Source organism: Terrapene carolina, unplaced genomic scaffold (assembly GCF_002925995.2).
Source record: "Terrapene carolina triunguis isolate 2854851 unplaced genomic scaffold, T_m_triunguis-2.0 Scaffold714, whole genome shotgun sequence".
In the NCBI taxonomy this organism is placed as follows: Eukaryota; Metazoa; Chordata; order Testudines; family Emydidae; genus Terrapene; species Terrapene triunguis.
In genome coordinates, this window is record NW_020665065.1 from 22363584 (window position 1) to 22390772 (window position 27189).

Consider the following 27189-nt stretch of genomic DNA (forward strand, 5'->3'; position numbering starts at 1 on the left):
TGCAGGCCTAGGTTCAGGGGAAAAGTCAGGCTCCGCAGGGGCCGGCCCAAAGAGGGCAAGCGCCAGTCCTGGGGCAAGCCCACGATAATGGCAAGGCACCGGCCCCCATCCCGCTCATAGTCCAGAGACTCAGCACCAAGGCCACGCTCACCGCACCGGTGCCACATCTCCATCGCGGCAGGATTATTTGGCGCCATGAGGCATTGCCCTGGTTGCCTAGAAGCGGGTCCTCAGTCTCCGAATTGCAGGTGGAATCATATGCCTTGTGAGGGACTGGACCCCAGGCAAATCAGAGACTCCGCATTGATATGGCCTCAGTGGATGATGTGGACCCCTTGGCTGCACATGGTTCAGGGCTCCCATGGGGGACATTCATTCTCTGCACTCTCTGAGACGAGGGCGTCTCCATCGGAAAGAGGATCTGTTCCTGGTGCAGAAATCAGGGACCCTCCTGCCACACTGGCAGGAGACCCGCCAGGGCCAGAGGAGGTACAGGCACCGGTGGCAGTCCAAGCCACTTTCTCATCTTCTCCTGACAAAGTATTGATGGGTATGGCCATAGCCCCGATGCAGGATGACACCAGGAGCTCCTGCGTCAGATGGCTCAGAACCTTAACTTCCAGGTGGAGGAGATTGCTGAGTCAGCCCTGGCTTTGGTAGACATTTTGACTTCTTCAGGGCCAGCAAGAGTTGCCTTGCCCCTGAACAAGGCCATCCTGCAGCCTATAAGGGCATTGTGGCAGACCCCGGCCTCTCTCCAGCCTATGGCCAAACAGGTGGAGAAGTAGTATTTCATCTCCCATAAGGATTATGAACATCTGTACACTCATCCTCCACTGGGCTCCTTGGTTGTCGCTGTGGCCAACAAGAAGGGTCCATCACGAAGGCTAAAGAGGCCAAAAAGCTGGACCTCCTTGGGAGGAAAGTTTACTCCACGGGGGCCTCCAGCTAAGAATCGCGAGTCACCAGGCTCTATTTAGTCACTACAATTTTAATTCCTGGTCTGTGATCCAGAAATTCAAAGAGCTCCTGCCATCTGAATAGGGCAGAGTTTACAGCCATGGCAGAAGAGGGCAGGGCCATAGCCTTCCAAGTGGTCCTAGACGCCGCAGATGCGGCAGCCTAGATGATGGCCACCGGAGTTGTAATGAGGAAAAGTTCCTGGTTTCTGTTGTCGGGCCTCCCCTATGAAGTCTAGCAGACAGTCCAGGACCTCCTGTTCAAAGGGTGATCCTTCCTTATTTTCTGAACAAACAGATGCCTGGCTGCATAGCCTAAAAGAAATCATTGGGCCTCCACAGTCTGACCCCATCCCGGAAATACTATAAGTTGCAGCCCATGGGCTGTTTTTTACCAGTCCCACCAGAAGCAAGACTTCTAGCAGAGGAGGAATAGGGTTTCAGGAAAAGACAGGCCCCTCACTCCTCTGCAGCCTCAACATCTGCACCCGCGAAACAGCCATCAGGCAATAAGCAAAACTTTTGAGGGTGCGCCCGAAGATGGTGCACCAGCCCAGAACCTGGATCTTACCCCTATGTTTGTGGACCGTTTGTCCTACTTTTATCAGGCGTGGGGCAACATCACACAGTGCTTTGCATAGTAGTAGTGTGATACACCATGCAGTTGTTTTTTTTTCTCCCCTCCTTCCAACCCCTCTACCCCATCCCTCTTCAGGGACCCTTCTCATGAAAATCTCCTGGCCCAGGAGGTGCAGTCACTCCTAAGGGTGGGGACAGTGAAGGAGGTTCCCATGGAGCTAAGAGGTAAGGGGTTTATTCCTGCTACTTCCTGATCCCAAAGTCCCAACAGGGATCTCAGGCCTATCCTAGACCTCAGAAACCTCAACAAGTTCTTAAAGAAATTCAAGTTCCACATGGTCTCCCTGGCCTCGATTATTCCTTCCCAAGATCCGGGGGACTGGTATGCCGCCCTCAACCTAAAAGACGTATACTTCCATATAGCTATCTTCCGAGGGAACAGAAGATACCTTTGGTTTGTGGTAAACCATAACCACTATCAATCAGTTCAAGTTCTACCCTTCGGCTCCAAGAGTTTTCCCAAAAATGCATGGTGGTGGTGGCAGCCTTCCTCAGGAGGAGAGGGGTGCAGGTCTATCATTATCTGGACGACTGGTGGGTAAGCAGTTGGTCCAAGGTACTAGTGGAACAACATGTGGACTTCATACTGTCTACTTTCAAGAGCCTGGGACTTGATCAGCGAACAGAAGTCCACCTTCATGCCCGTCCAAAAGATAGAATTCATAGGAGCAGTCCTCGAGGTGAATTGGGCAAGGCCTCACTACTGCAGTCAGGGCCATCTCAGCTCTTATACAAAGCCTGAAAGTGTGCCCCACCACCACAACAAAGAACTGTCTAAAGCTCCTGGGGAATATGGCCTTTTGCACATATGTGGTGCAGCATGCATGTCTCAGACTCCACCCTCTCCAACTGTGACTGGCATCAGTATACATACCAGGTCGACACCTGCTAGACAGAGTGGTTACTCTTCCTCTGATGAGACTCAAAGCCCTTCAGTGGTGGCAGGATAAAGGCATAGTGTGTGCTGATGTTCCCTTTGCAAGACCCACACCTTCAGTAGAACTGGTCACAGATGCCTCAGTTATGGGGTGGGGACCCCAGCTGGGGCCTCCCAGGACACAGGGTCTCTGGACACCAGAGGAGTTACACGAGCAGATCAACGTCAGGGAACTGGGGGCAGTGCACCTTACCTGTCAAATGTTCTGCCTCAAGCTCCGAGGCAGATGTGTGTCGGTCCTCATGGACAACACCTCAGCAATGTTCTATATAAACAACAATGGGGATCCTGATCCTCTCACCTGTACCGTGAGGCGTTGAAACTCTCGGACTACTGATTAGCCCACTCCATTCACCCGGAGGCTGCTTATCTTCCGGGCTCGCAGAACGGGCTAGCAGACTACCTGAACAGGTCCTTCACCAGTCATCACAAGTGGTCTCTCTAACCTCCATCCTGGAGGCTATTTTCTGGAAGTGGGGATTTCCCCAGGTGGACCTGTTTGCAATCAGAAGCAACAGGAAATGCGCCCAGTTCTGCTCATAGCTGGGGCACAGCCTGGGCGTTCTCTCGGATTCCTTCCGTCTGCCATTGGGGGGGGGAGGAGCAGGCTTCTTTACACCTTTCCTCCCACACCTCTTATCCACAAGATGGTCCTCAGGGTCAAAAGAGACAAAGCACACATGATTCTCATAGGGACGGCATGGCCGCACCGGTGTTGGTTCACAACCTTGCTGGACCTCTTGATAGATACCCTAGTCGGTCTTCCATTGTGGCCAGATCTTATCTCCCAGGACCACGGCCGCCTGCTCCACCCAAATGTGGAATCCCTGTATCTGACGGCTTGGCATCTTTGTGACTGAACGAAACAGAACTGGGATGCTTGGGCACTGGTTCAAGCAGTCCTTGTGGGTAGTAGGCCATTCTGATAGAAAGCAATCAATCTAGCAAAGTGTAAAAGGTTCTCACTCTGGACACTTCAGAAAGGGGGTCCCTCCCTTAGAGGCCACACTCCCCTTTATCCTGGACTACCTGCTCCACCTGAAGGGGGAAGGTCTTACAGTATCTTCCATCAGAGTCAGCATTCCCCCCTTCCCCCCCCCCCCCCCCCACCAGTGAACGGCAGTGTCATAAACATACAGCTAAGGGTCGCATAAAATCCCTCCTTTACCTGTAAGGGGTTAAGAAGCTCAAATAACTTAGTTGGCACCTGACCAGAAGGACCAATGGGGAAAGAAGATGCTTTCAAATCGGGGGGGGGGGGGGGGGGGTTTGGTGGGTCTTTTTTTGTTTTCCCACTTGAGACAAAGAGAGAGACCAAGCAGGTAATCCAGCTCCTACTGAAATGATGCATCTAAAATTCCAGAAATTGTAAGTAATAGCAAGGAAATGCGTTAGGTTATCTTTTGTTTTTAGCTTGTGAATTTTCCCTAGCTAAGAGGAAGGTTTATTCCTGTTTTGTAACTTTAAAGTTAAGCCTAGAGGGGAATCCTCTGTGCTTTAAGTCTTTTTATTACCCTGTAAAATTACCTTCCATCCTGATTTTTACAGAGGTGCTTCTTTTGCTTTTTTTTATAATAAAGTTCTTCTTTTAAGAACCTGATTGGTTTTTAAGTGTCCTAAAACCCAAGGGTCTGGTCTGTGCTCACCTTAATAACCTATTTGGTTGGTATATTATTCTCAAGCCTCTCCAGGAAAGGGGATGAAGGTGCTTGGGGGGACATTTTGGGGGGGATAGGGCTCCAAGTGGCCCCTCCCTGAATGTTTGTTTAAATCACTTTGGTGGTGGCAGCAATACCGTCCAAGAACAAGGAAAGGAATTTGTGCCTTCGGGAAGTTTTTAACCTAAGCTGGTGGAATATAAGCATAGGGGGTCTTTCAGGCGGGTCACCACATCTGTACCCCAGAGTTCAGAGTGGGGAGGGAACCCTGACAGGCATATCTGTGTTCTCCAACCCCATTAGCTCTTGGTTCTTAAAGGGCTTGGAGCACCTGTATCCGCAGGTGCACCAGTCTCTGCCTTACTAGGTTCTCAACCTGGTACGATCTCCATTGACTGGGCTGCTGTTCGAGCCATTAGCAACATGTTCCTGTGTTAGATCTGCAGCAGGAGTCTCCCTACGAGATAGGGGAGCAGGCAGATACTGGACACAGTGTTGGTATATAATCCACAAATACTCTTTGTTGCTTACAAAATAAACCATTCACTCCACATTCATAACCCAAGCATACTACACCAGAGTCTGAAGTTCAGAATTGAAGTCCCGGTGGCCAGTCAACGTTCAGTCCGATCACAGGATGTGGGGAGCCAGCATTACCACATCTTAATCTAAACAGGGCTATGGAGCCATGAACGACTCCAAATTGCGAGTGTATCGAACATCCTTTATAAGCCACTCCGTCACATCATCAGTTGTCTGGGCAATTTCAAAGAGACAGTTCTGGGCAAATTGCCAAAACCCAAGATGTTTAGAAACAGTCCCAGGCCGAAGTTGTTCCTCTATCCCCAATTCTTGTTTACAACTGCAGCAGGTACATTATCATGGCAATGCCCCCATTGTTATTTCCTTATCTGGTATTTCTTCATCTTTCTCATAGTTATTTTTCACAAACAGCTCTTGACTGCTTAAAACCTCAAATTCTTGCTTCGGTTGTCAACACGCAACTCACGTCAAGCACACTTCATCCACACTAGGCCTATAACATATTACATGGATGGAGATATATATATATATATATATATATATATATATATAAATTATTAGATATATATTCCTGAGATAAACACTTTGTAGAGAATTGCCGGGGAGGGAGAGAGACATTAAAGAGTGCCGGATTTCGAGACTGAGTCTTAGCGTTGGGGGAGTCCTTTATTTGTGGAATTTGTAAGGGGGAAAAAAAATACGCATGGGGGGGGGGGATATCACATGGAGAACTACAGTCAGTGTGTGTGCGCAGTGTTATTGTAACAATGTTTAAAACACTGCCTAAGAAGAAAAGTAATGGGGTGGGGGCGGCACCCCAGTGGATTAAAGTTAAAGCCCCTTCTCTGTTAGAAAAGGAGATTGTTGCATTTGGGACGTGCCCTTGGATGGATGGTGCAGTGGAGCCCGGTGAAACAATTGAGAACTTAGAAAACATGTTTGAGAAATATGTACAGATGTACATATGCCAGGAAAAAGCAAATGGCTGTAGTGTGGCTGTTGTAGCAGGCTGTAAAAAAGGCAATTGTATGTAAGGGGGAAATCTGTGCAAAGTTACAGACACTACAAGAGAACTCTAAAACTGCCAGGAAAATTTGTAGCGGGAAGCAAGACACGCACAGATAACGCAAATCCAGTTAGACCAAATGGGGAAACAAAATAGTGAACTGGAAAAGATTAAGGCAAATAAGGCTAAATTAGAAAAAACAAGTGGTAGGAATGAAGGCGTTAATTCGAGAACTGACTAAGAAAAAGGAAGAGGAGATTGTAAGTGCTTCTCACAGTTTGTGTCAGAAAACCATTGCAGCATTAAAGAGAGAATTGAAAATGAAGGGACTACAAGTGGTGGCTGTGTGCCAAGGAGACAAGAGATTGGGATTTCAGTGAAAAGTGCAATGGAGACGTTTGGTATGGAGAAGATCCGGAAGGGTGGGGGGGAGTCAAAAGGAAAAGCCTCAAGAGGGGCTTTATACTAAGCTGAGGGAAGAGATAAGAAACTGGCCTGGAGAGCCTAAGCCAGAAAAGTCGGTGATCTCCTTTCTATCACTGCTACAGTTAGGGATGCAGCGGGGGATATACAGTCAGAACAGACACAAATAATTCCTGCGAGTTCATCAGACTTACAGTTGATGGCAAAGTCATTAGACCCAGTGAATATGAAAAATCTAGCTATACGGCTAGTACAGTGGGCAGAGTTAAGAGGAATGGAGAATTTAAATATGAGTTAATTTTATAGGTTGATCAGGGCAGCTACCACTGGAGAGATTAGACAGGCAGTAGATCGAGTGAAAAATGCTTTGGACAGGCAGCCAGAAGCACACCGGCTGATATTGCAGTTTATTATGTTGTTAGGGAAAGAGATAGGTCAAAGACCTATGAAGGTGCTATCCAGTGCAGATTACATGAAGCCTGGGGATTCGTTCAGGGATTACCTGTTAAGTAGAATAATGTTGGAGTTATTGGCTCGAGAGATACAATTGTGACTAACCCCAGGACAGAGGTTGCCAGACACATCACAGCTGATTTTTTAATGTCAGTTTATTTGAATCAGAGGGAATTTTGGAATGATGTGTTTGAGGGATTGGATAGGAATATATTAGCAATGTCTACTAGTTTGGTGAACCAAGCAGCCCAGGACAAGGGGTTAACTATTATGGATGCACTGGAGCACTGGATAATGTGCCAACGAATGATGAAAGGTAGAAGTATTGAAACCCAGAGTACCCTTTGTTGAAGCAATAACGTATTCAAATGAGAGTGCTTATAGATTAGAATTCCGTGAGAGAGAAAGAGGCTGTGGTAGAGGATGGAATAATCAGAATGAGCCCCAGAAGGGAGTAGGTGTGATTTGAAATATTGCTTGGAGGTATTTGAAATTGAGGGGAGTAAATATGGATAAGTGGAATGGGAGACATACTGATGAATTAATCAAAGAAATGCAAAGGATGGAAGAAGAAATGTCTAAGGAGCAGAAAAGAGTTGCAGCTGTGCAAGTTGAGGATTCAGAGAAACCTACCCTATAGGGAAGCCCCGATGACAAGTTGCTCCCATGGGAAATGGGTCCCCAGGAGTGGGAGATAACTAGATTTAAGATGAGACTCGAACGGGAGGCCTAGGATAACTGTCATTGTGGGAGATAATGGACCCAAAGATGACCTATTGGATAGTGGGGCTGGTGCAAATATTGTAAATAGAAGTTGTGATTTGACTTCATATGTGTCTGAAACCATTACAGCAGCCTCCTTTATTGGGGAAGGAGTGACAGGAAAGATATATCATTCAATAGAAATAGCTATACCCAGAGAGAGAGTGGGGGATTTTTGTTGTAAAGAACAAATGCTTCAGATAAATCAGGCAGCTGAGCCACTAATAATAGGTTTCAGAGTAGCAGCCGTGTTAGTCTGTATCCGCAAAAAGACCAGGAGTACTTGTGGCACCTTAGAGACTAACAAATTTATTAGAGCATAAGCTTTTGTGGGCTACAGCCCACTTCTTCGGATGCATAGAAGGGACGCCTTTTTTTGAAGAGGAATTGGTTGGGTTTGGATTTAACTAATGGAGTTCTGTGGCGTGTGCCCGGCTTGATGGAAGGCAACCTGATAGCAGGGTACATTCCAAGAATATGTGCTGCAGAAGCAGTGGAGGAGATTACACTGAATCAACAGGATATATGGGTAAAGGAGTTTCCTGATGGATGGACTAAGAATAAAGTAGAATGTGGTAAAATTAAAGCATGTGTTAAAATTGTGGGAGATGACATGCCACCACAGAGACAGTATAAATATTCTGTGCAAGCAGAGGCAGGAATTGAAAAAATAGTTGAATCATTAGAACAAGGAGTGCTTTGAAAAGGGGAATTCTGCATACAGTAGCCCAATTTGGCCCATACTAAAAGCTTCAGGAGATTGGAGATTGACAGTGGATTTTAGACAAATTAATAAAGCTCCCCCCGCAACATCCCCCCCATGGCACCAATAGTAGCAGATCTACCTCAAATGATGGCATGAATACAGGGGGCCCCTAAATGGTTCTCTGTTATAGATTTGGCAAATTGTTTTTTTTTGCCATCCCTCTGCACCCCGATCCTTGGGCCTGCTTTGCATTTACCTTTAAGGGACAACAGTAATTATTCAGAAGAATCCCCCAGGGTTTACATTGTGCCCTGGCTATTGCACACCAACACGTCGTGCAAATGCTGGATCAGTTATCCAAAGAGGATCGGGAAAATGTCACCTTATATGTAGATAACATATTAGTTTGGGGGGAAACACTGAGGCGGAGGTGACTAAAAAGGTGTTGAGACTCGTCCAGGAAACCGGTTTTAAGGCTAATAAGAAAAAGCCCAATTAGTGCAAAGGAGGGTGAATTATTTGGAGGTGACTCTAGGGGAGCAAGGAATTCAGATAAATCAATAAAAGGTGAAGTCATTGATGAATTTATCCAGGCCAGAGGACTCTCATGCATTGAGGCTTAACTATTTAAGGAAACACATTTGGAATTTTGCCATTATAACTGGACCCTTGTGGCATTTATTAAAAAGAGAAAGTAGAATGGGAGTGGGGGCCCGAACAAGAAAAAGCTTTCTGTGATTTAAAACAAGCTCTGGTACAAGCCCCAGGATTGAAATTCCCCGAGATAAACAAGTTGTTGTTGTTGGCGACCCAACAGGGACTTGCAGCAGTGTTGATGCAAGAAATGGACAAGGGGAAGTCAATACCGATTGCCTATGAGTCTAGAAGGTTAAGCCCCACGGAGCAGCAGTTTGGAATTTGTGAAAGAGGAACATCTTAGGCCTGGGACTGTTTCTAAACATCTTGGGTTTTGTTAATTTGCCCAGAACTGTCTCTTTGAAATTGCCCAGACAACTGATGATGAGACGGAGTGGATTATAAAGGATGTTCGATACATTCGCAATTTGGAGTTGTTCGTGGATCCAGAGCCCTGTTTAGATTAAGATGTGGTAATGCTGGCTCTCCGCATCTTGTGATCAGACTGAACGTCGACTGGCCATTGGGACTTGAGTTCTGATCTTCAGACTCTGGTATAGTATGCTTGGGTTATGAATGTGGAGTGAGTGGTTTATTTTGTAAGTAATAGAGTATTTGTGGATTATATACCAATGTTGTGTCCTGGTATCTGCCTGCTCCCCTGCCTCGTAGGGAGTCTCTTGTTGCGGGTCTAACACCTTGATTTATTTATTCTGGAAAACCGCCCTTCTGGTGGCCATCACCTTGGTCAGGAGGGTTTCAGAGATCTGGGCCCTCACTCCGAACCAACCTACATGCTCTTCTTCCAGGACAAAGTTTTTGGCTTTGTTCACACTCGTCCTTCCTTCCGAAAATGGTCTCCCATTTCCACAGTCGTCGAGACATCTTTCTTCCAGTCTCCTTTCCTAAGCCCCATGTAAATAAAGAGGAACAGAGGCTGCACTCTCTGAACATTAGACGTGCTCTGGCCTTTTATGTAGAGAGGACCAAACCCTTTCGAAAGTCCACCTAGCTATTCGTTGCCATTGCAGAAAGGATGAAGGGCAACTCAGTCTTGGCACAGAGGATCTCTTCCTGGATAATGTCCTGCATCCACATGTGCTATGACCTGCCAAAGTTGGCTCCCCCACGCCTAATGGCACAGTCCACGAGATTGCAGGCTTCATCAGCTGCATTCATGGTTCATGTTCCGGTTCCACCACCTGACTGACTGCTTGGGAATCACCTATATTGGAACGGACATAAGCAAGCACTCTAAGAAGAAAAGACTTATTAACCTTTCCGTAACTGTTGTTCCTTTCATGGAAAAGACTGATGCCTCCATTCATGCCCTGAAGGATTCTCGAGCCACTCTGTTCGCTGAGCATCTACGCTCTAGGACAAAAGAGGAAGTTTCGTCCACAGCCCCAGCGCAAACCATGCACCTCCCAATATCTGGCTTAACGCTACTATGAGCCACAGACTAAAAGAAAAAAATTTCAAGGTGTAAACCATCTGGCTCACAATCTTCCTCATCCCAGCTGTCTATATCCAAACACCAATTTTGATGTGTTGGTCATGGTGTCGACAGACCACTCCTCGCAACTGCTACTACCAACCATCACTAGCCACCCATTTGGCCACCAGTTGGCAACGTTCCGCAGCACCTGGGAACCCATAACGTTGGTCTGATGGGTCCTAGAGATCGTTCACAATGGATACTCTATCCATTTTACCTCCCTCCACAATGCCCTTCCCCTTCCTTTCTCACGAGTTTACTATGACAAGAGAGAAATCATCTTCTCCCGTTAGGAGCCTGAGAACCAGTACCTCAACATCTACGGAGCAAAGGGTTCTACTCTCTCTATTTCCTAATTCCCAAGAGGAAGGAAGGTTGGAGACCCATACTAAACCTCAGAGCTCTAAACAAGTTTGTCAAAGCTCAAAAATTCAAAATGGTCACTGTAGCAACAATCATTCCATCATTCGCATAGGGAGACTGGTTTTCGGCCCTCAACCTTCTGGACACCTACTTTCATATCTCAATCCTTCTGACTCTGATGATTTCTTAGATTCATTCTAGGATAAGACCATTACCAGTACAGGATACTCCCCTTCGAGCTATCATCGGGCCCAAGAGTATTTTCCAAGGTTCTCTCAGTAGTGGCCGCACACTTCCACTCCCATGGGATCATGATTTACCCTTATCTGGACGATTGTCTCCTCAGACCCCAGTATCTCCAAGAGGCTCACCAAGTCACCAAAGCTGCAATGCACTTGTTTATGGACCTGGGTTTACAGATCAACGCCCCAAAATCAACCCTTGTTCCAGTGCAACACCTGGAATTCATAGGGGCCGACCTCGACTCCTTACAGGCCAGAGCACTCCTACCTCCACAAAGATTTCTTTCTGGCCACACTCAGAGATTGTTCAAAACAGCCCACAATTATCAGCCAGACACTGCCTTAAATTACTAGGGTATATGGCAACAGTCACAGTGGTAATACCACCCGCCAGACTTCACATGCGATGCCACCAGATATGGTTCAGCTCGGTTTACAGACTAAACCGAGACAGACTAGACAAACCCCTGTCACTACCCACCAGGATCAAGAACTCCTTAGCCTGGAAAGATCTAGTCTACATTTGCAAAGGGATCCCCTTATCACAACTCCCACCCCCCGTTGTTGCTTTTCACTATCGATGCATCACTCATAGGGTGGGGTGCTCATCTAAACAACCTCACCAACAAGGCAAATGATCACCCACAGAGATCTCTTAACATCAACCTCCTCAAGCTAAGGATGGTCAGGAATGCCTGTCCGCACTTCCTCACGCTGATCAAAAGATCGCACACAAGAATCCTAACAGAATGTAGCCTGTATGTCACTCACTCACTCACTCACTCATGCCCGTCACCCCAATCGGGGTATGGGCCGCCAACCACAGATCTCCAGAGTCCTTTATCCTGGGCCATTTGCTCTAGCTGGTTCCAGGTATAGCCCATTTTTATGCTATCAGCCTGAAGGTCGCGTCGCCAGGTGTTTCTTGGACGGCCTCTTTTCCGCTTGCCTTGGGGGTTCCACCGCAATGCCTGTCTAGTGATGTTGGTTGGCTGCTTGCGTAGTGTGTGTCCTATCCAACCCCACCTTCTCCTTCTAATTTCTTCCTCTGCTGGAAGTTGACGGGTCCTCTCCAAGAGGTAGATGTTGCTGATGGTGTCTGGCCAGCGGATCTGGAGAATCCTTCTAAGGCAACTATTTATGAAGGTCTGGATCTTCCTGGTGGTTGTTTTAGTTATCCTCCAGGTTTCAGCTCCATACAATAAGACTGATTTCACGTTGGAGTTGAACAGTCTAATCTTTGTTGCCAAAGACAGCTCTCTAGAGCTCCAGATGTTCTTGAGCTGTAAGAAAGCTGCTCTTGCCTTACCGATCCTTGCTTTGATGTCTGCGTCCGTGCCACCTTGTTGGTCGATGATGCTGCCTAGGTAGGTGAAGGACTGCACTTCTTCCAGAGGGCTTCCATTCAGTGTGACTGGGTCATTACTGATGGAGTTAATCTTGAGGATCTTGGTCTTGTCCTTGTGGATGTTGAGGCCAACCTGTGATGACGTGGCTGCCACTACGTTGGTCTTCTCTTGCATCTGCTGTTTGCTATGCGAAAGGAGTGCAAGGTCATCGGCAAAGTCCAGGTCATCAAGCTGGGTCCACAACGTCCACTGGATTCCATTCCTACGCTCATAAGTGGATGTCTTCATAATCCAATCAATGACAAGGAGAAAGAGAAATGGTGACAACAAGCATCCTTGTCTGACTCCGGTTCGCACCTAGAAGCTGTTTGTAAGCTGCCCTCCATGGATCACTCTACAGTGTGTGCCGTCATATAAGTTCTTAATCAGGTTGACCACCTTTGCTGGGATGCCATAGTGCCGAAGGAGCTTCCAGAGAGTCTCTCGATCCACGCTATCAAATGCTTTCTCATAGTCAACAAAATTGATGTACAATGAGGAGTTCCACTCCATAGACTGCTCGACTATGATGCGGAGCGTTGCTATCTGGTCCGTGCATGATCTATTTTGCCGGAAACCTGCTTGCTCATCTCGTAGCTGTGGATCGACGGCATCCTTCATTCTCTCTAAGAGGACTCGGTTGAAGACCTTCCCTGGCACTGACAGAAGTGTGATTCCTCTGTAGTTGGCACAATTGCTGAGGTCTCCTTTCTTGGGGATTTTAATAAGATATCCCTCTTTCCAGTCCGCCGGAATCACTTCTTCTTCCCATATCTTCTCAAAGAGGGGGTACAGCATTTCCACTGAAACATCCAGATCTACTTTCAGGGCCTCTGCTGGAATATCATCAGGTCCAGCCGCCTTCCTATTCTTCATCATAGTGATGGCTTTTCTGATCTCATCTCTGCTTGGTCTGTCACAATTGATTGGAAGGTCTTCGTTGGCTGGGTCAATGTCTGGTGGATTTAATGGTGCTGTTCTATTCAGGAGTTCCTCAAAGTGCTCCGCCCATCTATTCATCTGTTGTTCTATTTCTGTTATAGACTTTCCCTGCTTGTCTTTGACGGGACGCTCTGGCTTGCTGAACTTTCCAGACAGTCGCTTGGTGATGTCATACAGCTGTTTCATATTACCATTGTATGCTGCCTGCTCCGCTTCTGCTGCCAGTCCATCCACATAATCTCTCTTATCCTTCCTAATATTCCTCTTCACTACTCTATGGGCTTCAGCATACTCTTTTTGCGCTTTAGCCTTTGCTGCTCTAGTCCTGCTGTTATTAACTACTGCCTTCTTCTTCTTTCTATCTTCTATCTTAGTCAAGGTCTCTGCTGTGATCCACTCTTTCTGCTGGTATTTCTTAATTCCAAGCACTTCCTGACATACTGACCTAAGTGTCTCTCTCACTTTCTGCCATCTGTTGGATACACTGTCTTCCTCTTCCTCAGACCGATCCTGTAGTACTGAAAACTTATTCTTCAGCATCAGTCCAAAATCTTCCTTGATCTTATGATCCTTCAAAAGACTGATGTTGTACTTCGCTCTTCTATCTAACGCGTCTATCCAGTTCTTCTTCAGCTTCAGCTTCAATCTGGCCACTACTAAGTGATGGTCGGACGCTACGTCTGCTCCTCTTCTAACTCTAACGTCCTGCAAAGATCTTCTGAACTTCTTGCTAATACAGACATGATCGATCTGGTTTTCTGTTGTGCCTGCTGGCGATACCCAGGTACTCTTGTGGATCCGCTTGTGAGGAAAGATGCTACCTCCTATGACCAGGTTGTTAAGTGCACACAGATCCTCAAATCTCTCTCCATTCTCACTCATCTCTCCCAGAGCGTGGGTCCCCATGACTTGTTCATATCCTGTGCTGTCAGGTCCAATTTTGGCATTAAAATCTCCCATAAGGATGGTAATGTCTTTGTCTGGGAGAATCTCTAATATTTTCTGAAGTCTGTTGTAAAAATAGTCTTTGTCCCCCTCTTCACTGTCATTGGTTGGAGCATAGCACTGTACAACATTCATCTTAATCCTCTTCATTTTAGTTCTGAAGGATGCTGTGATGATCCTGGAACCATGTGCCTCCCAACCAATCAGTGCTCTCTGTGCCTGCTTGGACAACATGAAGCCTACTCCCTGTGTGTGGGGTGCGTCGCTCTCTTCATGTCCGGAATACAGCAACAGCTCTCCTGTCAACAGTCGTCTCTGTCCAGCTTGCCTCGCTAATGCCTAGTAGGGTCAGGTTGTTGCTCCTCATCTCTGCTGCGACCTGCAACGTCTTTCTTGACTCCTACATGGTCCTCACGTTCCATGTACTGATGGTAATCCTCCTGGTTGCAAGAAGGGTAATCGGCTTAGTGGCTTCCTCACGACTTTCACCACCCAGCGTCATGTGTCTTCGAGTTGAAGACCCTTCTTTTTCCAGGCTAAAAGTCTCTGTTATCTCTATTGTTGGCGTTTCTGTAGCAAGTTGATTTTTTACGGGGTGGAGTTGCTAGCCCCACGCCCAACCCTCCTCCTTTATCCTGACTTGGGACAGGCAGATGGCCCCAAAGGACCTCTCTGGTGGAGTTAGCCTGTATGTACTACATAAATTGATGAGGAGCCAGGTCGCCCTCCGTTTGTGCAGAGGCGATGAGACTATGGAACTGGTGCATCTCCCACAACGTCACACTGTCAGCAGCCTGCCTTCCAGACACACACATCTCCAGTTGCAAGTTCACCTACAACCATGAGTGGGAGCTAGATCCAGTAGTACTTCATGATCTATTCAGGTGATGGCGGACGCCGACCACAGACCTATTTGTCACTTACCTGAACAAGAAATGTCCACGCTACTGCTCCAGAGCAGGGATAGGACAACACTTTCTGGGCGATGCTCTTCTCCTCCTCTGGGATGGGGACCTTCTCTGTGCCTTTCCTTCCTTTCCCCTACTATCAAAAATCCTGCTGAAATAAAAAGAGATGGCATGATCAATCTGACGTGTGCTCCCACTTGGCCGAGACAGACCTGGCACCCTTACCTGTCACAGCTTGCGATGTGCCTGCCGATCCCTCTCCCATTCCTCCTCTCACAGAACGGTGGATGTACCCTACATCCCAATCTTTGGATTCTCTGGCTCAAGGCATGGCTCCTACTTGGTTCCAACACCAAGAAAGCTCCTGTTCAAAGGAGGTGTAAGAGGTATTACACAGTAAAAAGTCCTCAACGTGACGTACTTACCTGCAAAAGTGGTCCAGGTTTTGGATTTGGTGTACTTCCCAACAAATTTCCCTGATATCAGCAACTCTTCCACATATCTTAGATTATGCATTGATCCTAAAAAGATCAGGGCTCTCTGAGTCCACCCTGTGGCTGTAGCAGCCTTCCACCAACCAGTAGAGGGATACTCACTGCTGTTGCATCCAATTACTTCCTCAATTTCTTACTCCCATGTGGGACCTAAATCTGGTATTGAAAGGACTGACTAGGCCTCCCTTCATACCAATGGCCACCTGTTTGTTTGCATATCTCTCAGTGAAAACGGTCTTCCTGATAGCGATTACCTTGGCTAGGAGAAATAGCAGCTCTGATAGCACATCCACCCTACACTGTATTGTTTTGGGACAAGGTTACGTTCAGACCACACCTGAAATTCACTGCCATGGTAGCCTCCCCATTTCCCATGAATCAGTTGATTCACCTTCCAACCTTTTACTCCAAGCCTCACCGAAACAACAGGGAGACTATACGACACACTCTAGATGCCAGGAGAGCCCTAGTCTTCTACCTGGACAGGACGAAAGTTTTCAGGAAGTCCCCCTAGATTTTTTTTTTTTTTTCCTCTCCATTGCAGAAAGATCCAAGGACTCAGCAATATCAGCCCAAAGACTCTCCAAGTGGATTTCGAACTGCATCAGACAATGTTATCAAGTTCACTATTTAACCCTTTCAGATACTACTTGTACACACTCCACAAGGTCAATCTTCATCTCTCATTTTCTTCAAGAATGTCCCTATCTCAGAGATCTGTAGGGCAGCAACATGGGCATCAGTCCACACTTTCAGATAACATTATGCAATTTCTGGGAACTCCACCCCCAGTGCCATCTTCAACTCCACAGTACTGTCATCTGTAACTGACCTTACTCCGAAGTCTTATCCCTCCAGTGGGGATACTGCTTGGGAGTCACCTACAGTGGAGTACCCATAGGGACACTACTAGAAGAAATAGTACAGGGATCGGCAACCTTTGGCACGCAGCTCACCAGGGTAAGCAGCCTGGCGGGCTGGGCTGGTCTGTTTACCTGCCGCGTCTGCAGGTTCGGCCGATCGCGGCTCCCACTGGCCGCGGTTTGCTGCTCCAAGCCAATGGGGGCGGTAGGAAGCGGCTTGGGCCCAGGGATGTGCTAGCCGCTGCTTCCCGCTGCCCCCATTGGCCTGGAACGGCGAACCACGGCCAGTGGGAGCCGCGATCGGCCGAACCTGCGGACGCGGCAGGTAAACAAACTGGCCCGGCCCACCAGGGTGCTTACTCTGGCGAGCCGCGTGCCAAAGGGTTGCCGATCCCTGAAATAGTAGTTACTCACTTTGTGCCGTAACAATGGTTCATTTGAGATGTGTCCCCCTATGGGTGCTCCACAACCCACCCTACTCCCCTCTACTTGGAGTTCTTGTCAGTGACTCTGTGGTAGCGAAGGAACTGAGGGGGTTAACCCACACACGCTGACTAGCCTCGTGGTAGGGCATGAGAGGAGACCAGCATATGTGCGGGCCTAATGGACACTGCTGCCCAAGTTCTCCAATCTGCAGCGCATGGACGCAAGCACACCTACAGTGGAGTACCCATAGGGACACACATCTTGAAGAACCATTGTTACTGCACACAGTGAGTAACTTTGTCTTTTGACTCATGACTCAGCTTGAATCTCTGGTGTGGGAAGAATATCCAGACTAGTCTAATATGTATTTAGCACTGGCATTATTTGGTTTAGAGCATTGCTGTAGGAAATTTTAACTCTGGTTGATAAGGCGTACATAATCAACCTATCCCCAGTGCCTGAGAACATTGATCATTGCTTGCAGATATGACATCTGTTTACCGCTGGTCGGATGTGGAAACATTTCAGCATGCCATCTGTTAACTTACATCCCCTACCACTAGATGGAAATATCTGTAATGATCTCTCTCTTTCTGGACTATCCAGAGCGGGAGACCTGAGGACATGTAGAAGCAGACAGGAGTTCTGTGCTCTGCCATGGTTGTCATTTTGTCCCTTGCACTTCTTCTTCGAGTGATTGCTCATGTGTATTCCACAGTAGGTGTGCGTGCTCACCACGTGCACCGGTGCCAGAAGTTTTTCCCTTAGCAGTACCCGTAGTGAGGGAGCCCCGCTTGCGACCCCTGGAGTGGCGCCTCTATATCGCGCTATAAAGGGGGCTGCACACTCCCCCCACCCTCAGTTCCTTCTTGCCGCCAGTGAAGGTAGTTGGAACTTGTGCTCCAGCATTGCAGTAGCTTCTATCCTTGGCAGCCTTCCATAGGGATACGGTCCAGCTCTGCTCGCACCCAGCTTTTCTGCCGAAGGTAGTCTCGGCTTTTCACATAGATCAGGACATTTTCCTCCCGGTCCTCTGTCCAAAGCCCCATTCCTCCAATGAGGAACGGCGCCTGCACATGTTAGATGTGCGTAGAGCGCTGGCTTTTTACCTGTACAGAACCAGGCCATTTTGGAAATCCCCTCAGCTGGTTATTGCATCGGCCAAGCGCATGAGGGGGCGACCAGTTTCCACCCAGCGGATTTCCCACTGGATCACCTCGTGCATACGCACATGTTACGACCTGGCAGGGGTTCCCCTGCCTCCTATAGTAAAGGCTCATTCAACGAGAACTCAGGCCTCGTCGGCTGCCTACGTGGCTCATGTCCCTATTCAGGACATCTACAGGGCTGCTACATGGTCCTCTGTCCACACCTTTTCATCGCACTATGCGATCGTCTCCCAAACGCGGGATGACGCCAGGTTTGGTAGGGCGGTACTCCGCCCGGGCAACCCTTAAACTCCTATCCACCTCCATCAGGTATAGCTTGGAGTCACCTACTGTGGAATACACGTGAGCAATCGCTCGAAGAAGAAAGGACAGTTACCTGTTCCGTAACTGGCGTTCTTCGAGATGTGTTGCTCAGGTGTATTCCACATCCCGCCCTCCTTTCCCCTCTGTCGGAGTTGTCTGGCAAGAAGGAACTGAGGGTGAGGGGAGCGCGCAGCCCCCTTTTATGGTGCGATATAGAGGCGCCATTCCAGGGGTTGCAGCGGGGCTCCCCCACTACCGGTACTGCTAAGGGAAAAATTTCCGGCACCGGTGCACGTGGCGAGCACGCACACCTACTGTGGAATACACCTGAGCATCACAACTCGAAGAACGCCAGTTACGGAACAGGTAACTGTTCTTGCTTTCGCTGCCCAGGGTTAAAAATAGCCTTATGAGGCATATTATAACTTGGTGGTTTTTCTTTAAATAATTTTTTTGGACTCGTGCACATCTAACATGGGCAAAGCTAATAGTTTAATGGAAATGAGCCATTCAGTTAATAAAGCGAGCTCTTTAAGTGCTATTTTTAATTAAAACTTTATTCAGTGGGAATGGTCTGTTGGCTGATAAAAGGATGGCTTAGTCCCAAATGATTTTGTTACAGTGAAATGTTCTCTCTCTAAAAGCCCCACTTCAGTAATATTGTGGAAGCTGGATGGCGTGAATACCTTTCCATTTATTATGCTTAATAAATCAAGTCATTTAAGCAGTATATTCAGATGCTATTTTTCTTTCCGTTCCCCACCTGAGTCTCTTCTGAATCTGCTAGATGGAAAAAGCTCTTTCCTGTCTCTCGGTGGTTTGGAGGGAAGTTAACATATGGAAATGTTCCATCCTAATTGAAACTGAAAACTGTCTCATGACAAACTGTTGAACCAGCTGTGCTCGTCTCCTATCTGCCAGAAAGGCAAGTTCCCTTTATATGTGCAATAGGCTCCATCAGTGCACACAAGTGCCAAGGAAAAGACTGGAGCAAAAACATGTCTTAATTTTTTTCCCCTGGTACGTGATCCCTCAAATCTTGCCCTAGCAATTCACTGTAACAAGGTGGAGCTAAGAAGGTGCCAGATCACAACTAAGGATCTGAAAACAAAAGATAGGGAAGGATGGGGAATGAAGTGTTCAAACTAAGGCAAAAATACTTCAAAGAACAATTGGAACAGAACAGACAAAAGGTCAGTGTAACTAAAATTAATTATGTTGTATTAGAAACATTAATAAAAGAACTGTCTCCGGTCTTAATATTTCCACCAAGAAGCCTTGACAGTTAAAATATTTCCAAAAGGAGATTAAACTAACATTTGTTAACTATTCAGGCCCAATACTTGAAATCTACCTAAATATTATCTGTGGGGAGGATTTCCCTGTAAGTTCTACATACAGTACATATGTAGTAAACCTCTTCTAAAGCAGCTCTTTAGCTGGGTCCTTCACAGAAGCTGACTGTATAGAACAGTGAGGTCAGGGCTTGTGGCTGGATAAAGATACTGACGCACCCTTACTTAACTTCCCACAGTGCATCTACTGAAGAGAACCCTGCAGAAATGTGAGAAGAATGGCTGGATGGAGCAGATCTCTGGGAAGGGTTTCAGTGGCACCTTCCAGCTCTGCTTCCCTTATTACCCCAGGTAAAGAGCCCTCCGTTGACAGGTGGTCATGCAGAGCATTTCACAAACCATTAGCCCAGCCGTGTTGTTTAACATGTTGATGTTGATGTTCACAGGACCAATTTTTTTACCTTGGAAGATTTTTTTTTTTTTTTTTAATAGGGTTTAACAACCTTGATTATGCCCAACATTGTATAACCTGTATCATTCTAGGTCAGGGGTCTCAAACATGCGGCCCGGGGGCCGCATGCGGCCCGCGGAGCTCTTCCCTGCGGCCTGCCCCCCCCAGTTACTTCCAGTCACAGCCAAACTCCCCTCACCCCCCTCCCGAGTTATTTTATGTGGCAGCTAAGCTCCCTGCTCGCTGCTCCCCAATGTTTGGGGCTGGGTCTCTCCCCCGGCCCCGCCTGCTGCCCCCACGCACCTCCCCCGAGTGTCCCCCGGCCTCACCTCTGCACCCCCTCCTAACCCCAAACTCCATTCCAGAGCCTGCACCCCCACCCCCTGCCCCAGCCCGGAGCCTTCACCCAGCACCCAAACTCCATCCCAGAGCCTGCACCCCAGATCCCCACCCCCACCCAAACTCCCCCACCTGCCTAAGGCTCTGGGAGGGCAGAGTTTGGGGGGGCAGGTTCTGGGCACCACCAAAATTTCTACAAACCTGCCACCCCTGGAAGAGGCAGAGCAGTGGTGGAGTGGTGGTGCAGCCCAGTGCAGTGGGGGGGCTTTAACAGAAGTAAATCTAACTAAGTGCATGTTTTGTCCTTTGAGTGAGGTGCATTACTGAGTGTATATATTTTATTAAAACCGCTTGGAAATGACTTGTTGTAGGAGTAGCAGTGATCTGTATGCTCTGTATAATGCTTAGCACTTTCCAGGAGGGAGGGGGGAGGAGCATGCTCAGGGGAGGGGGAGAAGAGACGGGGCAGGGGCGGGACCACATGGAAGGGGTGGAGTGGGGGGTGGAGCCGGGGCCAGCGAAGGGGGGTGTCAGTGATGCGGCCCTCGGGCCAATGCACTAGTCCTCATGAGGCCCTTGTGGTCATTTGAGTTTGAGACCCCTGTTCTAGGTTCTGATGATAACAAATCTGATTAAACATTACGATGGCTTTACCAACCAGGAAACTCTTAAGGAACATATAAAATACTAGGTCTAGTAGTCTCAGATATTCTGTCCTTTTATCTTCTGTAGTACCCATCATTGTATTATTTAAGTGCTTCCAAGATAAAGCAAATCTGCATGGCCCTCAGAGTTTCCTTGCTTCTTAACACAAGAATGATCATAAAGAAAAATATCCTGGGTCTAACTATCCCACTATCTGTAATACCATATATGGGGGAAGATTAAAGCTAGCCTCTTCTCTTTATGGAGGGGAGAGAACAAGTCTCAACTCCACCATTTTAATTTCTTCACATTCCTACCTTTAGCTGAGCCCCATGGAGCCACATGGTGACTATCTTGAGAGCCTCTTCTGCGGAGCAGTGTGGCAGGGTGACCTCTCAAAGGCTCTACTCTCAAGCATGAATCATCCCATTAATCTTCAAGTCCATCCTGGCTTCAGCACAGCTGCCTGGGATCATAGAATCATAGAAGATTAGAGTTGGACGAGATCTCAGGAGGTCATCTAATCCAACCCCCTGCTCAAAGCAGGACCACCCCCAACTAAATCATCCTAGCCAGGGCTTTGTCAGGCCGGGCCTTAAAAACCTCTAAGGAAGGAGATTTCACTACCTCCCTAGGTAATCTATTCCAGTGATTCACCACCCTCTTAGTGAAATAGTGTTTTCTAATATCCAGCCTAAACCTCCCCCACTGCAACTTGAAATCATTGCTCCTTGTTCTGACGTCTGCCACCACTGAAAACAGCCTAGCTCCATCCTCTTTGGAACTCCCCTTCAGGTAGTTGAAGGCTACTATCAAATCTCCGCTCACACTTCTGCAGACTAAATAAGCCCAGTTCCCTCAGCCTCTCCTCATAAGACATGTGCCCCAGCCCCCTAATCATTTTTGTTTCCCTCCACTGGACTCTCTTCAATTTGTCCACATCCTTTCTATAGTGGAGGGCCCAAAACTGGCCCCCCACTACAGAATAGTGGCAATACTCCAGATGTGGCCTCACCAGTGCCAAATAGAGGGGAATAATCACTTCCCTCGATCTGCTGGCAATGCTCCTACTAATGCAGCCTAATATGCCTTTAGCCTTCTTGGCAACAAGGGCACACTGCTGACTCATATCCAGCTTCTCGTCCACTGTAATCCCCAGGTCCTTTTCTGCAGAACTGCCACTTAGCCAGTCAGTCCCCAGCCTGTAGCAGTGCATGGGATTCTTCCGTCCTAAGTGCGGGACTCATCAGAACCTCATCAGATTTCTTTTGACCCAATCCTCCAATTTGTCTAGGCCCCTCTGGACCCTATCTCTACCCTCCAGCGTATCTACCTCTCCCCCCAGCTTAGTGTCATCCACAAACTTGCTGAGGGTGCAATTCATCTCATCATCCAAATCATTAATGAAGATGTTGAACAAAACCGGCCCCAGGACCGACTCCTGGGGCACTCCACTTGATACTGGCTGCCAACTAGACATGGAGCCATTGATCACTACCTGTTGAGCCCAACAATCTAGCCAGCTTTCTATCCACCTTATAGTCCATTCATCCAATCCATACTACTTTTGCTGGCAAGAATACTGTGGGAGATCATATCAAAAGCTTTGCTAAAGTTAAGGTAAATCACATCCACCGCTTTCCCCATATCCACAAAGCCAGTTATCTCATCATAGAAGGCATCAGGTTGGTCAGGCATGACTTGCCCTTGGTGAATCCTTATTGACTGTTCCTGATTACCTTTCTCTCCTCCTTCAGAATGGATTCCTTAAGGACCTGCTCCATGATCAGTGAGAACCTGGACTTAAACTGCCATCCCCCTGCTATGTCTGCAATGGGAGGGAGCAATGTGTAAGAGAGCTTGAGGCAGGACTGCTTAGGGGAGAGGTGGGGCTGTGGCAGGTCCATTAATTTGCAGCCAGCTTGACTTCATCCACCTTGGCCCTTCCCTAGCAGCACCTCATTGATTTCTACAATATTTAGCAGCATGCATGGAAATCAGCATCGTGTGGAAGCTCAAATTAGCTAGGTTTTACTGTAACAAAATGGGCAACTAGCCCTGGCAATGCGGGGTCAATCAGTGGCTCCCTTTCAGCCATCTGACACTGAACTTGGTATCCTTTGACACGAGTTAACAAGATTACTCTTGCAGCCCAGGTGTGCTGTTCCCAGAGAAGCAGCAGGAGGAGGATTCTGAGGAATCTGAGGAGGAGGAAGAGGAGGCAGAAGAGGAATCTGAGGAGGAAGAAGAGTCAGAGGAAGAAGAACCACCTCCAAAGAAAAGGTATAGAGCTGAAAACAAATGGGCTTGTAAGCCTGCATGGCCATCCCTACTGGTCCGTCTCTGAGGGAGGCCATGCCTCCTCGCTGTCACGCACCTGTAAAGGTGATCTCAAAAAGGGGGAATTACCTTGTATCTAGTATTCAGGCCCTCAGGCCAGGCAGAGCGGTAAGGCAGTCTGAGCCCCGGACCCTCAGTCAGGGCAGGGCAGCAAAGCAATCTAGGGCTCAGTGGACGGTAGACCAACACAGGCCTTCTGGCTTACGGTGGGGAGACTTCCTCCCCAGGGGTAGGGTGGCAGGGGATGTTGGCCCAACCAACTCCTCCACATCCCAGCATAGGGCCCTAACAGTGGTCCGCCTGCAACACTCTGAACTAGGATCAGGCCAACACTTAACCAGATGGTCATCTAGTTCCCCTGGGCTACTTCCTACATCCCTGGGGTTTGGTACCTCTGTAACGTGGGGATCCTTTGTCTCCTTGGGGAGCTCTGGCCAGTCCTCAGGTAGCAGCCCCAGCAGCTCCTTGGTGTCTCGGTTGGCCGGCGGCCCTGGAAACTCTGGCCAGTCCTCAGGCGGCAGCCCCCACAGCTACTCAGCATCTTGGTCAGCTAGCAGCCCTGGGAGATCTGGCCAGTCCCCAGCACGGTGGGGTTCCTCTGCAGGTACCAGCAGCAGGGGATGCATCTGTCTCCCTTGGCGGCTCCAGCCCAACTGAGCTGAAGGGCCTACCTTTTGTACTTCCGCTTCCTGTCCTGCCCCTCAGCTTCTGGTGGAGCAGGCATGGCTTTCCTGGTTCTGCACACCAGGGGGCATGTTGTGGTCCCTCCCTGTCAATCTCTGAGGGAAGCCAAACCTCCTTGCTACAGGACTCCTCCAGTATGACATACTAAAAAGTATGACTGACCTGCAGTTACAGGCTTCATGGGAATCCTGCCTCTTCAGCAGCAGGCTCCAGCAAAACATCATAGTGCAGGGGCGACTCAAACATTGGATCGTCCATGAAGGAACTGAGGTCATGATTAACCAGAGTTTGGGGCAATTAATTGGCCTTTGTCATGGCTGTGGTAAAGTTCTTTAGGACTAGGGCTAGCTGCTGAGAATTGATTAGTCAATCTTTGGCAGTGGATAATTATCCACAGATAGCCATTACTGCTGCAGAGAGGCCCAGGACTGGAATAGCAGGGAATGATGCAGGCATTTGCAAGGTGATGTATGTTTTTTTTGTGATTGGAGGCTTTGGACACTGTTGGAATCAGGACTCTATCATGGTAGGTGCTGTACACACGTGATCACCTGGACTGACTCCAGTGATAGTGTTTTTTACTCAATTTCATAAAAGCTGAGAGGGGCCTGTTATTCTTTGTATCATATTTAGTGTCCATTTCCTTTTTCCATTTAGCTTTTCCATGTTTCTTTTATGCTTTAGGAAAGGTTGTGGTCTCACTTTAAAAGCTGGAGACTTTTTAATGATATCTGATAAACACAGGATAAGTTTACTTTGCTCTCTTCTGGCTGGTGTATTTACTGTTCTAAAGCCAAATGAAACTGTTTTTGCTCCAAATATACATTTACGCTGAGTGGCTATATTAGTAACAAACCCAACACAAAGGAAAGCTCTTGGATGCTTGGGTTGCGTGACTTATACTCCTGAATGACAGGCAGTATTCATAGGGTTATATGCTAACAAAGGAGATACAAACTTAGATCACCCTGGGGACTGTTAAGAGCTTTACACTGTGATCTTGCTTAAAAGATTTTCTTACTCTTGGGGTCTGGCTACTCAAATTGAGGTGTATCATTGCATGCTGGGTCCTCCACGGTAAAGATGAAGGAGGCTGAAATCTGCTCCATTTTATATCAATTAACCCTTGGGCTCTAGGCAAGTTTTGGTGCCTTGGTACTAAATTCTCTTGTCCTTCCTGACAGGATGCAGATGCGATCCCCCCCAAAATCCCGGAGCAGGGCCCCCCCTGTGAAACGAAGAGAGTCCAAACCCAAGCCAAGAAAGGCCCCTGCAGCCCGCCGGGGGAAAGCAAAGCCCCCATCCAAGGTCAAAACCCCTGCCAAGAAAGCCAGACCAGCAGCCCCATCCATCAAGAGGCCCTCTGGTAGCAGCTCTTCCAAGAAACCAGCAGCGAGCGGGAGGAAGGAAGCAAAATCCCCTGCCAAGGGCAAATCCACCATGAGGAAGTCTCTCCGGGCAAAAAAGTAAACTTTTCCAATGTGTCAGGGAATCCCATGGTCAAATCCACAATCTTGTTTTATAACGTCAACATGCATTTGTATTTTAGTTCTAATGCTTAAACACTTCTTAATTTTTTTTTTCTTGAATGATGGGGAAAAGCTGAAAACTAAGTCAAACCAACCTGAGTTAGATCTAGATGCCCTGTGCCTGCCCTCCCCCCGGAACAAGTCATCTTTAGTTTTTGCAATAATTTTAGGGCTTTTCTAGAGAGTGTAATCTGTACATTTTATGGTGTTTGTTTGGGGTTTTTGCTTTTAAAACTTGTTCAAAGAAGATTTTTATATCTTTACAGAGCAGGAACAGGATCATTGGGGAAATGTAACTCTGAAGTGAAAAGGCAAAACTGCAGTAGTTTTCTCCTTAGATTTGCTGCATGGTAACTAACACAAAGGGTTCCTAATGCTTCTATGGAGAAGCAAAATATATACAATGCTCGCACTGAATTCTGAAGGTGCTTCTCTCTGCCACCGTTGTAGTGATTAGCTAAAAGATGTTTTGTTTGGCCGCTTCAGACCAGTAAGTTCCCCTTGAAAATGAGTCGGATCTCAGAGTGAATGCAAAACGTTCTGACCCGTCTGATGTCAAAGGGGTCCCAGAATGGGCAATCTCCTGATTTTCAGTTAGTCGGGTTGTCGTGATTTGAGTAAGCGATTCCACACATCCTCCATCTGTTACCTAATACCAAAATATATACAAGTAGTCTTGAATTCAACTTTGAAATGTTTTTTAAAAGATAAAGAACCTGAGTTTTCACTTCTTGTTTGCGCTTTTTAAAAAAACAACAAACGGAGAGTTCTATAACTCCTAATGTAGAGATGTTGATAAGTGATGAACATGCAGTTTGCTAAAATAAAATGAAACTAAATTCCAGCCCTGTCTTGCGTGCTGCTTCCTCTCTAAAGCTTTCTCAGGTTCTTTAGGTGACATCTAGGAGAGTGGGGTTACCATAGGGATCAATGTGAAGGCCCATTTTATTTAACCATTTTGTTAAAGGGATACCATCAGCTTGAAATCTGGTCCTTGTTAATGAGTTTTGGATATCTTTCCCCCATACACCCCCTTCCCAAGTCCCCTACCAAACTCCATAATTTTACACTCACTCTTTAAAACACTCTTCTCCTCCTCCTTCTCTGTGAAGACCAGTGTGAATTGAGGAAATTGGTATAGTCAGTTTCCCCTGTATAGTCCGTGTTGAGGTTTGCGATGGTCCTTAGTTCCTGCGGGAGTTCATTTCACTCATCACCTTCCACTCCAAATGCATGGTGCATTTTCTTCCATCCGCCTTCTCTAACATAAACTCTGAACATACACAGCATGTACATTTGAAAAACTAAAATTCTTATCAAAACACTGCACACACAATCCTCTCCTGGAATGAGGATGAGAAAATGAATGAACCTCACATGACAGATTCATAGGAAGGCGCTTGAGTGTATGATGGTGTTCAGGGTGGTATAAAACCTGAGAATAATACAAAATAAACTGAAAAAAGTGATATTTTCCTCCATTCCTTTACAAGTAACCAAAGGTAACCACAAGCAACAATAGTGGGTTTAAAAAATAGACAAAATTGACTTACGTTGTCAGTGTCCCTTTAATTGTTAGAAAGAGGCTGTAAACAGCAGGTTAATGAAATTCAGATGATACTAAACTGGGAGAAGTTGAAACT

General features: G+C 47.4%; 1 protein-coding gene across 7 annotated transcripts in view; it reads left to right on the forward strand.

The window, feature by feature from the left end:
- Positions 1 to 26390, forward strand: part of HP1BP3 (heterochromatin protein 1 binding protein 3) — an 81440-nt gene extending 55050 nt beyond the window's left edge. For all 7 annotated transcript variants that reach the window (XM_024213384.2, XM_024213385.2, XM_024213380.2 and 4 more), the window contains 3 exons: positions 19798 to 19909; positions 23145 to 23276; positions 25202 to 26390. In XM_024213384.2, coding sequence (XP_024069152.1) covers positions 19798 to 19909; positions 23145 to 23276; positions 25202 to 25487 — 530 coding nt within the window. In that variant the 3' untranslated portion in view covers positions 25488 to 26390. The remainder of the gene's footprint in view (positions 1 to 19797; positions 19910 to 23144; positions 23277 to 25201) is intronic.
- Positions 26391 to 27189: the final 799 nt, after the last annotated feature.